General features: G+C 41.5%; 1 protein-coding gene across 1 annotated transcript in view; it reads right to left on the bottom strand.

The window, feature by feature from the left end:
• The window catches only part of LOC136767275 (deleted in malignant brain tumors 1 protein), a 40,798-nt gene that overhangs the window by 9,341 nt on the left and 16,199 nt on the right, over positions 1-15,258 (bottom strand). Inside the window, exons 15-26 of the mRNA XM_066721056.1 lie at positions 15,033-15,146; positions 13,995-14,300; positions 13,335-13,649; positions 12,632-12,943; positions 11,941-12,293; positions 11,696-11,876; positions 10,666-10,980; positions 9,857-10,171; positions 9,388-9,552; positions 9,195-9,299; positions 7,761-7,823; positions 6,480-6,545 (exon numbers count right to left, since the gene is read on the bottom strand). Of these exons, the coding sequence (XP_066577153.1) occupies positions 6,480-6,545; positions 7,761-7,823; positions 9,195-9,299; positions 9,388-9,552; positions 9,857-10,171; positions 10,666-10,980; positions 11,696-11,876; positions 11,941-12,293; positions 12,632-12,943; positions 13,335-13,649; positions 13,995-14,300; positions 15,033-15,146 (2,610 nt within the window). The remainder of the gene's footprint in view (positions 1-6,479; positions 6,546-7,760; positions 7,824-9,194; positions 9,300-9,387; positions 9,553-9,856; positions 10,172-10,665; positions 10,981-11,695; positions 11,877-11,940; positions 12,294-12,631; positions 12,944-13,334; positions 13,650-13,994; positions 14,301-15,032; positions 15,147-15,258) is intronic.

The following is a 15,258-nucleotide window of genomic DNA, read 5'->3' as shown; positions in this document are numbered from 1 at the left end:
AAACCTCCACTCTTCCATCACAGCGATGCTCACCGTCCACCAGTCTCAGATGTTGGCAGCCTAGAAAGGTAAACACAGAACAATGAAAATACAGAATAGTGTCGCCCACAATGGGGGACCTTTATAAAGCTCTTCATAGAACATAACAGAACCAGAACCATAGTGTAGAGTCTGAGAAATAGTATAATAACAAAAAGTGTACATTATATAAACTATAGATGTTAACCAATACTACTAATGAACAGATTTAGAGGCTTTTATTTAGACTTTAAAAAAAGTTTTATGCATATGTCAGTGTATAATAACTTAACTGTAACCCCTGGATAATTAATTAACAAGGAGATTTACACAAGATCAACTTGTGCAATACAATGCATTCCATTTTTTTGATGAAGCATTTCAAGTCACTTTATATCATATTATAATTTACCAACAGAATCAACCATCATGAAAATGATACAACCTTAATCCAGGTCTAGACCCACACTTCTCCTAGAGTTTGTGTTTAATCTGCACCTCTTAAAATCAGAGAGAAGCTGCCTGGGAAACTGCAGCCCCCAGTAACAGAGCAGCGTTTCTCAGCCACAGACTCATGAGCCCAGATGCTGTTTCCTGTGAGAGGAGGCTGGTGCAGTTTGACTGATTCAGACACAGGATTGCCGGCTGCCTGGCATGCGGGGTGAGTTCAGAGAGGAGAGGAAGACTGGACAGCACTGGACTGCACTGTAATGGGACCAGTAAGTAAAGCACCACCAGTGTGTGAGAAGTGTAGCTGATCTGAGAGAAAATGAATAGGATGCCATAATGGAGCTTAATAACGGTTTCTAGTTTCTTAAAAAGACTGGACTGCATCTTCTCAATCAGGGAAACAAAATCATGCTCAGCAGAGGAGGAATCATACAGGTCATTACATTACAGTGAAATAAGAAATAAAATTGATGTATCATTTAATCATTTATATCAGTAATGTTGAGGGTAGATACATACAATACAATAGACATTTCTATAACATTTTAATTTTTATTTTGATGATGAGTATCATGATTATAATGTGATTATGATCATAGTAGTAGTAGAAATAATAAAAATGACAATAATAATAATAATAACAATCATCATCATCATCATCATCATAATTATAATAATAATATATGAAAATAATGTGGATGGCAAGTAAGCAAGTTTGAAAACGATTGAATACATTTCAAGAAAATGGTTTCTTGTAATCCACTGCAGGTGTTTCAGCAGCTTGTGTGTGTGTGTGTGTGTGTGTGTGTGTGTGTGTGTGTGTGTGTGTGTGTGTGTGTGTGTTTGTGTGTGTATGTGCTGTCCGCACACACATTATTCATATATGTTTGAAAGCACAGAACCCCTACAGAGGGCATTAAGTAAGGGCTAAAAAATTAATACATGAGAATCAATTTAAAATTATTCAGTTTCTAGTGGCATGAAACTACATTACATTCACAGATTCAAATCCGCAACATGATTGAGCTTAGTATTACATTTTGTTTATAATATATGTTTAGTATAATAATAATCATCATCATAATAATCATAATTTCATATTTTTTATAAGAGACAATAAAGAATACTGCTGCAAATAATCAAAACTAATTTTATCCTGATTGTTATTCAGTGAAACAATCTTAGTTCATTGATAAAAGTATGATAACCATACATTATTGTGAGTATTATTTTAATAACAATATATTATATACAATACATTATACTATTATAACCTTTGATTATACTGTCAGACTCATATTTGTATGTTTATATCACACAGATTTTAAAATTTTATTATTATTAATATTAATAAACAATAATATGTATTCATTTAAAGAGACAAATAACTCAGAAGACTGCTGGAAATAATACCAATATAATTTTATCTTGATACTTTTATGTATATTTTTGAAAAATAAATCTTAGTCACGGCTCTTCACAACACTCACTCACACAACACCACTATTTTAAATATAAATATTATTATTGTTATTATTATTAATAATAATAATACTATTAATAATGATGATAATAATATACTACCAAATATCCAATCAAAAACATTCATCTAACAAAGGTCATTGCTGTTCAATAAACAATAAATGAATCATACTCTCAATTATTTAACTATTCATGTTCTTATTGTAGACCTGTTACATCCAATAATTTATATATATATATATATATATATATATATATATATATAGATATATATTATTATTATTATTATTATTATTATTATTATTATTATTATTATTATTATTATTATTTTTATTGATCTAACTTTCTATATTTAAAACAATTAAATGTAATTACCACCATGACCCTCACCAGGAGAAGCGGTGTAGAAAATGGATGGATGGATGGATACATTTAATTACCAGCTACTAATTCCCAGGAACATATTAGATATTATAACCAAAAAGGAAAAAAATATTTGTAGTTTACAAAATTACTATATTGTGATATATATTAGTTCTCTTTATGATCTATTCATTATTATCAGCTGGTCTCCCAAAAATAAATTAATCCACAAATCCAGTATATGTAGAAACAACAGAGAAATATATGTGAAATACATTAAATATCTGAACATTTCAGAAAATAAAACTTACCAACAGGTGAGCCCAAAATCCAGATGAGGAGAAAAGAAACAAGAGAAATGGTACAAACTGTCTCCATCATTATCAGATCCCTCGTGTGAAGCTCATGTAGAAACGATTCCCCCTCAGGGACGACCCGTAAACCAACCAGACGCCCAGAATCCCTCCCTCACAGAGTCAGCGCCTCAGGCCTGGGCTGACCAATCACAGACACACATCCCTTGTTTGGACTGGGAGGTGGAGCTCCAGAGCCAATGATCTGACCAATAGGATCCTCTTATTGCTCTTGTATCCATTTATATCAAAGTGTTGCTGACGCTGACAACCTCAGAATCCACAGCAAACAATTACAGAGGTGTTTGAAGAAAAGGTTTGAAGCAGAAAAGTTTGCACCTCAATAAAATGGAATGAAATACAATACAATTAATTAAAAGCATCTTGCTGGTCTCAAAATAATAAACTATAGCATAATCCAGAGTAACTGTGGGTTGGGCCCAAATTCACACACTATACAATATTTAATCTGCTGCAAAGTGATGTAATCCCCATGAACATCTATTAGCTCTACTGTGTCGGCCATTGAAAGACATGGTCATTACTTGCTCCTCTGTCCTAGTTTGTTTTCATACCCTGTTGCTCGTGCACTTTGTCACATTCGGGATCTTGACCGAGAACAATGTTGAGGCCATTGTGTTTGTCTTGAGCAGCCCTTTCAGCTGTGGCATCAGTCAGGCCTGTTCAGAGCTCAGGACTCAGCTCTGCTGTGGCAGATTAGCAATTCTGGATATTATAGCAAATGAGGAAACTGAGGTGTAAGGAATGATTTTTGTAATGGTCAGAGTGCCGAGTGCTTTACCCTTCAGCAAGTTTACAGACCACTGAATATTTCTCTTCACAAACTCGGAAAGTGGAAAAGCTGCTTGAGATACGGATGTTAATTAGGAAACTAGGACATTAATAATATCAGTGATAGAAGTTATATGTATCCCTTTGTCTATGTTTCTGTCCATTAAACTTTTAACGCTCCTGCTGAGGTGAAAGTTTGCATACACACCCCTATAGTATACATGTTTAAATAGTTTTAATGTTCATGAGTTTTATGGTCACTTAACTGGTGCTTTTCTAATTGTTATACAAGACCTATCCAATAAACTGAAACCTGTTTTGCTCATCTGCTCTATGTAAGTATGTGTAAAAGTCTTATCACTGTACTCCACACACCCAGAGCACATTGAAGTCAGTGATTAAACACTTTGGTTTCCTGCTTTAAAAGCTTCTCAGATCATGCAGATGTTTGCAGAAAACACAGCTCCTCAGTTTCAGGTGCACAGTACTGGGGTTAATACAGGAAATGTGCTTTTCACACAGAGGATCTGCCCACTGGCTGGATGTGATGGAGTGTGTGTGGTTTACTGGCTGGGAAACTAACAAGGGTCTCCCTCTGTCAGCAATACTGCCCCCTACTGTCCAGTCTGGGAGTTGCTGTGAAGTTCACACAGCTTTGCAACTGGAGTAACATTTTTAGGGAAATCTTCAAGAGCAGTGAACTCCATATGAATGAGAGTAAAGATATATTGATCCAGACAATGATTATACAGGAAGCTCTGCTTTTCTGTTCACACATGGACCATGTTAGGAGAATAATAATAATAACATGAAATGCTGCACGTTAACAACTTTAAATGCCCTCACACAGGACTGGAGGGAGAAGTGTTGGAACCTTACTTATTACATCTTAAGAAACTCATCTTGTTTAACCCTAATGTTTATGGATAACATTATTATTCTATGAATATGACAAATAAGGAGATGCATTGAAAAAGTACAGGGGCTGACTAACCTTCAATAGCAATAATATTGACATATTGAAACATATGACATAATTATCGGCGTTTTTTATTTTTATTTATGTGGATTCGTAATGCATCAGGTATATATATATATATGCATTTCATTTTGAATTATTTTAGATTTCATACCCTTTCTTTGAAATTGACATGTTAGTAAGTTTAATATGCTCCTGCAAAACCAGATTTTCATTCCTTATCCAATTCATCCATTCTATCTATTATATGTGATCTACTTTTCATTTGAAAAAATGTAATTCGTTAGATTTTCTCTGTGTATTTCCTATGATTGTTTTAAAGCTTGTGTCATTGCTTTTCTTCACTGTTAACTTGAGTGTCAGATTTCTCTTTTACACAGAATTCACAAGTTGCATGTTTATTTTTACATATTTTTACATATTATTACATATTTTCCAAAATTAAACAAAAAGTATAAAACCTCAAATAAAAATATGCAAATACATTCTTATAACAGTGACACTGCACAGAGAACAGCATAGACTGTTTTTAATCCAAAGACTGTTTTAATCCTAAGCGGTCATATAGAGGAGCCTTACAATGCAGTCTTCTTATTGGCTCCTGGAGGCCAACAAGATGAAACATGACTTGAAATGTAATTTTATTGATGTTTCTCGGAGCACCTGGCAGATGAGAGAAGGTGGGGGGTTAGAGGCACAATGTGACCCTTGAGATGTGGGAGGAGTGAGAGACCTGGAGCGGCAAGAGAGAGGAGAGGGGCCGAGAACCAGAGGGGAGAGGTTTTGAAAAGCTCTTCAGGCCTTGGATGGACAACTTCCTCAGTTTCAGTGCTGCGGGTTTTATTTCCCTGCAGTGACAGTGACAGTGAAGTGCAGTTTAAAGCAGTGGTGCTGACAGGAAAAGCCTGTGTCCTGTGTGAGCTGCTGTGTGAACACTGGGCTCTTACTGTAACACACGGGCTCAGAAGGACTCTGAGACGCTGAAGAGGATTCGTGCTGTTTCATTACTCGTGTATTTACAAACCAAAGGACGGGAGTGTTTCTGTTCCTGATGATAAAGCGCCCGTTATGGACATCGCCTGCCGAGCTCCTCTCTGCCATCGGATGAGTGAGTAACACACCGACTGTGTAAAAGACTGGGTTTGTGTTGTTTCTTATTTCCCTTATATGCAAAGAGATAGATACAGTATATCCCTGACTGTAAGCAGCGGACCCTGCGGCTGTCACATGTCTCTCAGTATCGCACTGACCTGCATGTTTGACTCAGTGCCGTATTGCTCAGAGTGGGGCTCCATATTTGATTAGTCACTTCATATATGGGGTTTGTAGCGGATTTCACCCCTCAGTGCTGCACCTGGGATCTCGCAGTTTAACAGTCAGTGGCTAATTTCACAGTGTTAACTGCACTAGTTTGTGGCTGGTTTAGGACAAGTGGCCAGAGTGGGGTTACATAGGAATCTTATAGTAAATTATTCAAATTGTAAAATTATAGATTATAATAATACTCACAGTAATGGAAGATTGCAAATACTATCATAACAGATGCTAGTATGAAAATTCCTTAACATCTTTTAATAAACTTTTAACCTTTAAAACACACGCATGTACAGCACCATTACAGTCTGATACAGCGGCTCTACTTAAAATTTTAACAAAACCCAATAGGATATGAGGATAATTAAAACATGAATACCAATTAAAAATTTCTATAGAAACCCTGCACTGTTTTGTTCGGTCAGCTGTCAAAGGGGTCAAAGGGGACAAAGGGGACGGGGGGGGGGGCTTGTGGTTTTGGTCAGTTAAGCTTCTCAGCCTCTCTCACTTCAGGCTCTTCCACCTCTTCATATCCATGGTAGTCCAAGTCTGGAGAGGAATTTCCTGGGGGCTCTTTCTTTATTTCTGATGGGGAAACACACACAGTCAAAGGTTGTCCCTGTAAACTGTCCTCATGTTGACGCAGTGATCAGATTGTGCTGCTCTTTACAGAGGTGCCAACTGCAGCAGTGCGATCTGCAGATTGCGAGAGCCAGCGGAGTGCCTACCTGGTACTGAGGCGTCTTCCTCCTCTTTCACATCGTCATAGTCATCCTCACTGGCAGGCAGACTGGCTGCAGAGAAGAGAACCAGTCAGCCCAGAGATACTGAATTAACATGTACTGGGTAATATATATATATATATATATATATATATATATATATATATATATACATATATAATACACAAACACAGGTTCAGATATATATTACAGTTCAGGACTCTCATCTGTGATAGAGATACAGCTGAAAGAGATACCCAGAAGACACTGGGCACTAGGGGTGTGTATCTTTCCCTCTCTGATGATACACTGTCACCGATACGATACAGGAAAGATACGGTTAGAAAAATTAACGATTCAATTCAGCTTTGAGTCAATTTGATGTGATTCAATACGATTCGATTTGATACAATGCAATTCGGTTCTATTCAAAGTGGATGGATTTAGAAACGCATTTAAAATTATTAAATTCACATTATCCAACTAAGGGATAGAAATGTACAAACTGACTATTTCTCATGCAATTATTATGGCAGGCAATTTAACACATAGCAAAGTACAAGTCTACAAATTTACATTTTGAAGTTCTCAAAAGGAAAAGATACCTGAATACCTGTAGGACTAGAAGATTTCAACCCTGAAGATTTAGTGTGTAATTGATGTTGTGATCAACATTTTGGCTGAATGAATCTGAATGAATTTTCATTGTTTCTTCTCAGATTGGTATTAATATGTTAGTATGTTTGCGATTATTATTGTATTGATCATGTTTTAAATAAAACTGCAGTGTATAAAACTCTCCACTAGCCAAGCAGCCATTCAGTGCGTGTGATTTATATGGGATTTTCTGTGCATTTTAATCCCATTTACATACCATTTAAGATTCAAAATTATCATTATAGGAGAAGACAACAACTTGTCAGTAAAACACTACAGCAATTGCAAATCGGATCATAATGTGTATCGGTTTGTTGGCCAGTTTGTGAAGAGCAGATCGATATTTGACCCGTTCGCTAATAAATATGTACCGGATTGGGGGATTTGAATCGGTGCAGTCGTATCTCAAACAGCTGGACCGGTGTATCTATTAGAATCGGTGAATCGTTACACCCCTACTGGGCAGCCCAAGGACCAGGCCTGAGAAATGCTGGTCTGTGCACATATAGACAGTAAGGGCTTTCCTGTGTACTGCGTCACAGTGAGGAGCAGTGGGAGGGGGTGTAAGGAAGCTGCTCAGTGAGTTAACAGCACAGGGTCCCCGTCTCTCCACAGCCCAGCTGGCCTCACCTGCAGCCGCACTTCCTTCAGCTGCAACGTCATCATAGGACAGCTCTTCAGACAGGAGGCTCCCTGCAGCACAGAGATCACACAGCAACGCTCACAGCACTGACAGACACACTGTGATCTGGGTCTTAACTGCCCCGGGTATCACAGCTTCACTTCATCCTACTTCAGTTCACCACCAGAGGGCCTTCTCACCTGAAAACTAAACCCTGTCTCTCACATTCCCCAGCACCAGGATCAATCATCCAGTTAACATTCCTCACAACCCATGTGCACTTGTTCCATCCTCCTCCTCTTCCCATTGGTCCAGCACACACAACCCTGATACCTGCCTCCCACTACACAGTATAAATTCCCTTCTGTTCCTCAGGCACTTTGTGAAGTCTTGTGTTTTCATTAGAGTAATTTCTGAGCACTTTGCCTGTTGTTGTAACTAACTGTGTTTTGACCTTTGCCTTCTCATTCCTGACTTCCTCTCTTGGATCTGCCTGTGTAGTCTGTTTGACTGACCCCTGTACTGTCCTTGTTTTTTGTCTTTTGGATTTCCCCTTGTTGGATTGTTGGCCTTCTTTCCTTTTGATTAGTGAGCCTGCAATTGGATCCACCATCCTTGTCCCTGAGGTCATTACACCGGGGGGGGGGGGTTCTTCTATTAATGAACTGATGGCACTGTAGTAGTACTGAGTGTCCATACAGTTTACGATCTGCCGATACCAAAATATTTGCAAGAAGTTATGTAATACTCTTTTGATAAGCATGACATTGTTTGTGTATGGTTTTATACAGTTTTAACTGTTACATATGTAGCGGTCTCAGTCCATTGTACGTTTTTCACTTTACTTTGATTAAATACACCTATATCACATTTTCACGTTTTGTGTTCTCCCCCTCCAGTGCCCGTGCAGTTCGATGTTTAATTGAATAATTGAATAGAATATTTAAAGCCCCTGTGTCGCCAGTTAAGGGGTGGCCACTCCTTTGATGTGTAGTCCTTCAATTAACCCGAATGTGTTGGCACAGAACCGCCCCAGTCTCAACATTGTCTCAAGAAAATGACATCACTTCCGCTTTCTGATAGCGAGAGGTAACATTAACTCATGATCACGACAAAACAACTCGTTATGTCATGATCACGAGATAACCAGAAGGTTTTTTTGGGGGTTTTTTTCATGTCCTCAACGAGCCACCATACAAAACACAACTTCAAATCTTTTTTCTTTTCCTATTCTATACTGGGGCATATTTTCACATTTGCTGTATATCAATATATTTCCCCCATTGAATTACATACTCATTAACAGACAAATTCTATTAAATTTCTAGATTTCTGATATTTTATTTACCTCTTTTAAAAACTACCATTACCATTAAATATCAGAATGTTCTTTATTACTATGCCCTGGAGTGGAGTGAGAATGGGGTCAAAGGGTGGCTCACCTGCCCTGTACTGGCTGTACGTTCCCTGTCTGTGGAGCTTGTGGTCGATCTCCTCATAGAGGCCGTCCTGGAGGGGGTCGGAGGTCGTCTCCAGCTGAGCGAACTCTGATTGGGGGAATGACAGGAGCAGTGACATCACTGTACGGCTCTGCAGGCCTATAACACATCACACAGACTGCAGCCCACAGCTCACCTCTCTTCAGGTCTCTGTAGCGCAGCGTCTGCACAAGAGCCAGGATGGCTGCCACAAACACCAGAGCCCCCAGAGCAGCGCAGACAATCAGCAGATTGAACTGGCCTGGCTGAGTCTGAGGAGGAGGAGGAGGAGGAAGAGGCCTGGGCCTGGGCTTCGGGGGCTCTGGGACAAAGATAGACACAGGGCCAGCTGATGGGATTGAAGTGCTGTGACTGAAACACTGAAGCAAACATACCTGCTACGTGTGAGAAATACAAACTATTGGTCAGTGACTAATGGTCAAGGAATGTATAACCTTAATGTCTCTAGAGATGGTCTCCAAAAGAAGCAAACAAGTGCTTTTCAAAGGTTCAGGGAACATGGAATCCAGTCAGAAGGATTGCCCAGGGTCTGGCTGTGTTCACGGTGATCAGAGGAAAGAGAGTGTAAATCTATAGCCGCTCGGCCAGTTTGTCTCTGGACTCACCAGCACAGCGCACTGCTGCCCGTCTCTGGCTCTGGCAGCGGCTCAGCCCTGGCGCCGGGTGCTCACAGTCCCACAGGTGGAGCTCACTGCCCCTACAGTTCACCTCGTCCAGCCACACAGTGCCGTTCCCCTCACCCCACGCTGCCCCCCCAACAGCGCTCTCTGCCTCCCCACAGCCCAGCTGTCTGCACACCACCTGGGCATCCCTCAGGTCCCAGGAGTCATCGCACACCGACCCCCAAATGCCCCTGAACAGCACCTCCACCTGGCCAGAGCAGTTACTGGAGCCCCTGGAGAGCTGAATACTCTGCATCGCTGGATAGGAGAACATGGATAGGAGATCAAAAGTGAGATTACACACATCAAGGGTCGATACTTGAGCAAGAAACCACATAGTTTGTAACAATTGTTTGAAATTCACACACAGAAGGTGGGAGTTGGAAATCTTGTTACTAATGCTGATGTCGATTCTCAGTTTGGCAGCAGAGTTTACTACAGATGTTTGAAATATCTGAGATCAGTGTCTAATCCAAAGAGCCCTGGTTCTACTACAACTACATAATTGTGGCCTTCGGACAGAGCTGTCTTCACACCACACAGGGACTGCAGCTACACTGTGGGCCAGGAAAGTGAGATCTTAATGCCTGTTGGAGATGGACTGAGACCATGGAATATACAGCATTCTCAGTGTTTGTCCACACAGGGACATGTGATCCAAATTCTTGGTTTTCAAGTACTGGGATACTGAGACATATAAATCATATAGGAGTCCTGTACAGTGAAGCTGCTGAGGGCCGTATCAGACTCACTGGCACAGTTGACTCCGGCGTCCTCCTTGTGCTGGCAGTCGCTCTGTCCCAGCGCCGGGTGCTCACAGTCCCACAGGTGGAGCTCGCTGCCCCTGCAGTTCACCTCGTCCAGCCACACAGTGCTGTTCCCCTCCCCCCACGCCGCCCCCCCCACGGCGCTCTCTGCTTCCCCACAGCGCAGCTGTCTGCACACCACCTGGGCATCCCTCAGGTCCCAGGAGTCATCACACACCGACCCCCAGGTGCCCCAGAACAGCACCTCCACCCGGCCAGAGCAGTTACTGTGGCCCCCGTAGAGCCGCAGCCTGTCTGTCTCTGCAGGGGGAACAGGGGCAATTGAAACAGTTAGAAATTAGCTTCGTCCATCTGTGATCACTAACAAAAAACAAAACACTTCCCTTACTTTTGAAATTGTTGCATCTTGCTTCATGGAAGACTAACATTTGCTAACTATAATGTAAATAATATGATCTTGGGGGAATAGCCTCCTCAATAGATTAAGACTAAGATCACAAAGATCACTGAGATTGAGACACATCATTAAAGCAATGACCAAGTAATTGAACACTGTATCTTTGTGGGAGGGATGTTACCGGGGCAGTGGTCCTGTCCAGGGTCTTCAGAACATGGCTCTGGGGGGCTGGGGGCTGTTTTATTTATTTTACCTGTTCAGAACAAAGAGGGATTCTTTAAGGCAACACATTTGCTACCAATATGAAGCACTTAAAGTGGAATTAAAACACAACAGAACCTGAGAAACTACCAATTGAAATTATATTATTCAAATAAAGAAATGAACCACTGTAAAAATCACCTTGACAAATTCAATTTTATATAAAGTATTTCCATATTATTAAAATACCAGCTCTGCTATTTTGCAACATTCCAAATTACTTGAAATCTGTACCTGCACAAATTATTTCCACTACTTCTCCATTGTCACAGTTATTCTCCCCCCATGGTGAGGAGGGACACTGCCACAGAGATGTGTGGTGCTTTGTACATTTGATGTCATCCAGCCATTTCAGACCGGAGACTTCCTTAGCGTAGTCATATGAAAAGTAATCTCCGCAGTTGAGCTGCTGACATATGAGATTGGCAGTGAAGCTGTTGAAGCTGTTCATGCAGACGCTGCCCCAGGTGCCGTTATAGAAGACCTCCACTCGTCCAGCACATTCAAACTGCTCACTAACCAGCCTGAGCTGCTTGAACTCTGCAGAGAGAGAGAACAACAGAGAAAAGAGAGTAGTTACTTGAGTCCCCTTCACTTTATACAGATTTTTCTTTGCGTTTAGTAAGAGTTGCCCTCGTACCTGAGCACATAATGGCCACGTCCTCTTTGTGGCTGCAGTCGTGCTGCCCCCATGGTCTGGCGGGACAGTCCCACAGAGACGACTCATTCCCCTCACAGCGCACCTCGTCCAGCCAGATGGGCCCCTCTACCTGGCCGAAGAAGCCCAGCGCTGTGGCGGTGAGCGCCGTCCCGCACTGGAGCTGCCGGCACACCACCTGAGCATCGGCCAGGTCCCAGGAGTCATCGCACACCGTCCCCCAGGAGCCACTGTGATACACCTCCAGCCTCCCGGCACATGGGCCCTCGCCCCCCACCACCCGGAGAGCCCTGTGCTCTGCAGGACAGCAAACATAGCAAACTTTATCAGCCACCTATTGTTCATAGAAAAGCTAGAAAGTATTAGAAGAATTGGAGGACAGCTCCCTAGACCCCTACAGGACAACCAGGCAAATGAGAACTATTAATTAATATTAAAAATAGGGCTAATATGCATCAAAACATTTTAAATAATTGAATCTCCTAGATATATTTTTGTGGCAGCTTTTAAAAAGAGACATTAATTTCACTGAAGCCTTAAGCAGCTACTAAGCACTGCATGTACAACACATAGTGAATGTCAAAAAGCTTGGTTTGAATGTTCCTGCTTTTAAAATGACAGACAGACAGACTCACTCTCGCACAGCACTCCCACGTCACTCCCGGAGCCGCAGGTCTCTGTCTGGGGGCGGCTGCAGTTCTGCAGGTGAGTCTCGTTCCCGGAGCAGCGGAGCCCCGTGAGACACACCTCAGAGCGGCCCGGCCCGTAGCGAGAGGAGCTGGTGGTCTGTACGGCTGCGCCACAGTCCAGCTGTCTGCAGAGCACCGAGGCCACAGCGCCGACCCCAGACTGGCCCTGCAGCCGCCCCCAGGAGCCGCTGTAGAACACCTCCACCCGGCCCTCACAGCGGCTCTCTCCGCCCAGCAGCCTGATGGACCCCACCGCTCCTGAACAACACTGAGCAAAGGCCAAACCACAAGTGTCAATTCTCACATGATCAAGATCTATTAATCTCTATGAAAAATGGAAACATAACATAATGAAATGACAGTGATAGTGCAATTTTAGTTGTATTAGCTGTCACGAAATATTATGTATCAATATTATTAAATATGTGAAAAAATGAAAGATCTACACCATTTTCACATTCAAAGCATTGACAACCATTTCTTGGCAATACATACATTTTGATCACTTATCCAAAGCTTGTGCACTTGTCATCTATTGAAATTGATCACAGTGAAGACATTTACATGTTTGTGAACCAAGTTCAGGTATCTACAGTAGATAAAAGAAGCTCCTCGGGCAATAAAATGAAGGGTCGTGCTGAGAACTCACTGGAACAGATCACGCCCAGATCGCTCCTATTGGTGCAGGTGCTGTGAGTCCATGGGGAGATGGGGCACTGTCCCAGCGTGGTCTCAGTGCCCTCACAGTCAAATACATCAGTGAATACAGATCCGTTGCCCTGTCCAAATCTGTCCGGGCCCAGGACTGCCTCAGCATGGCCACACTGCAGCTGTTGGCAGAGAACAGTGGCGTCTCGGAGGTCCCAGTCACGGTCACAGACTGTCCCCCACTGGCCACCGTACTTCATCTCCAATCTGCCTGAGCAGCGATCAGGACCGTTCACCAGCCTGAAGTCAGTGTAGCCTGAACAGCAGACAGGGGAGTCAGTGGACAGACACAGCAATGACAGTTATTTAAAATAGTCACCAATATTGCAATAGGCTAGTGTGTAAACTTCACTGCATTTGTAACAAGTGGAATCTACCACAAGTTACACTAAAACATGGATTGATAAACATATGCAGTACACACACACACACACTCACACATATATATATTATGCAAATACATATGCTGAAAAATAAAGCCAGCACTAAATAATACATTTTCATCTGATAACTAATAATTTACAGTAAGATAACCATGTTCATAATTCCTGACAGTAAATAATAATAACAAAGAAACAAACATAATTAATAATTTACTGACCGAAGCAGTCGATACTGATGTCATCAGCGTGTGTGCAGTTGTGCTGGTTTCTTTTCTTGACGGGACAGTGGGACAGTTTTCCCTCATTGCCCCAGCACTGAATCTCATCGGCCCATATGGGCCCAGTCCCCTGTCTGAACACGGCCCCCCCCAGCACAGCTCCAGACACTCCACAGCCCAGCTCTCTACAGACCACGTCTGCGTCTCTGGAGTCCACAGACTGAGGACACACTGTTTTATAGGTGCCCCCACGATTCACCTCCAATCGCCCTCTGCAGCCCCCCCCAGAGAGCCGCACTGTGTCTCCTAATGGAGAGAAATGTCACATTACATTTTTTTTATACTTTAAAAAGTAGTACATCCATGTATTAACCCATTTTGTCTCAAGGATTTCTTCTTATTATTTTCTTTTTTTACAGTTTAATGTGTTCCACATGTATCTGTATTATCTTCTTCCATTAACATTATTTCAGAGGATAGTTCTGCAATTATCAATATAATTTTTCAAATAGAATATTTGTGGTCAAGAATATAAGAACTGGTTACATTTGTAAGTGATCTGATTACACTCAATAAATTATTCCCCTGAGAAGCTAATCTATATGATACATGTGTGTTGATTTTTTTGTATCAATGTGAACATTAATTTACTTAAAAAAATAAACAAATCCATTTTATAAATATCAAATAAAAAAATATGATCTTTCATAAAGATACTATTACTGCTACTGCTGTTAATAATACTTTTCAAAATAATTAACTCACTTCTTCTATAACCTACAATTCCAGCATTAGAATAACTGTAAAGAGCTGTATATGTCATGTAATATTTATAAAAATTCTTACCTGAACAAGCCACTCTGAGGTCATTACCATGAGTGCAGGATGTTGAGACCTGGGGGTCAGATTGACAGTCCAGTAGAGCCGACTCTGTTCCACTGCACTGAACCCCACTCAACAGGATGGGTCCTGACTTTGCAGGGGAATAGTAAGCTTGTACATAAGTCCCACAGTTGAGCTCATTGCACACAACTTTACCATCGTTTGGATACCATTTAGTAACACAGACTGTGCCCCACTGTCCGTCCTTATAAACCTCCACTCTTCCATCACAGCGATGCCCACCGTCCACCAGTCTCAGATGTTGGCAGCCTAGAAAGGTAAACACAGAACAATGAAAATACAGAATAGTGTCGCCCACAATGGGGGACCTTTATAAAGCTCTTCATAGAACATAACAGAACCAGAACCATAGTGTAGAGTC

Source organism: Amia ocellicauda, chromosome 14, assembly GCF_036373705.1.
Source record: "Amia ocellicauda isolate fAmiCal2 chromosome 14, fAmiCal2.hap1, whole genome shotgun sequence".
NCBI classification, from domain to species: Eukaryota; Metazoa; Chordata; class Actinopteri; order Amiiformes; family Amiidae; genus Amia; species Amia ocellicauda.
This window is presented reverse-complemented; position numbering and strand designations above follow the sequence as displayed.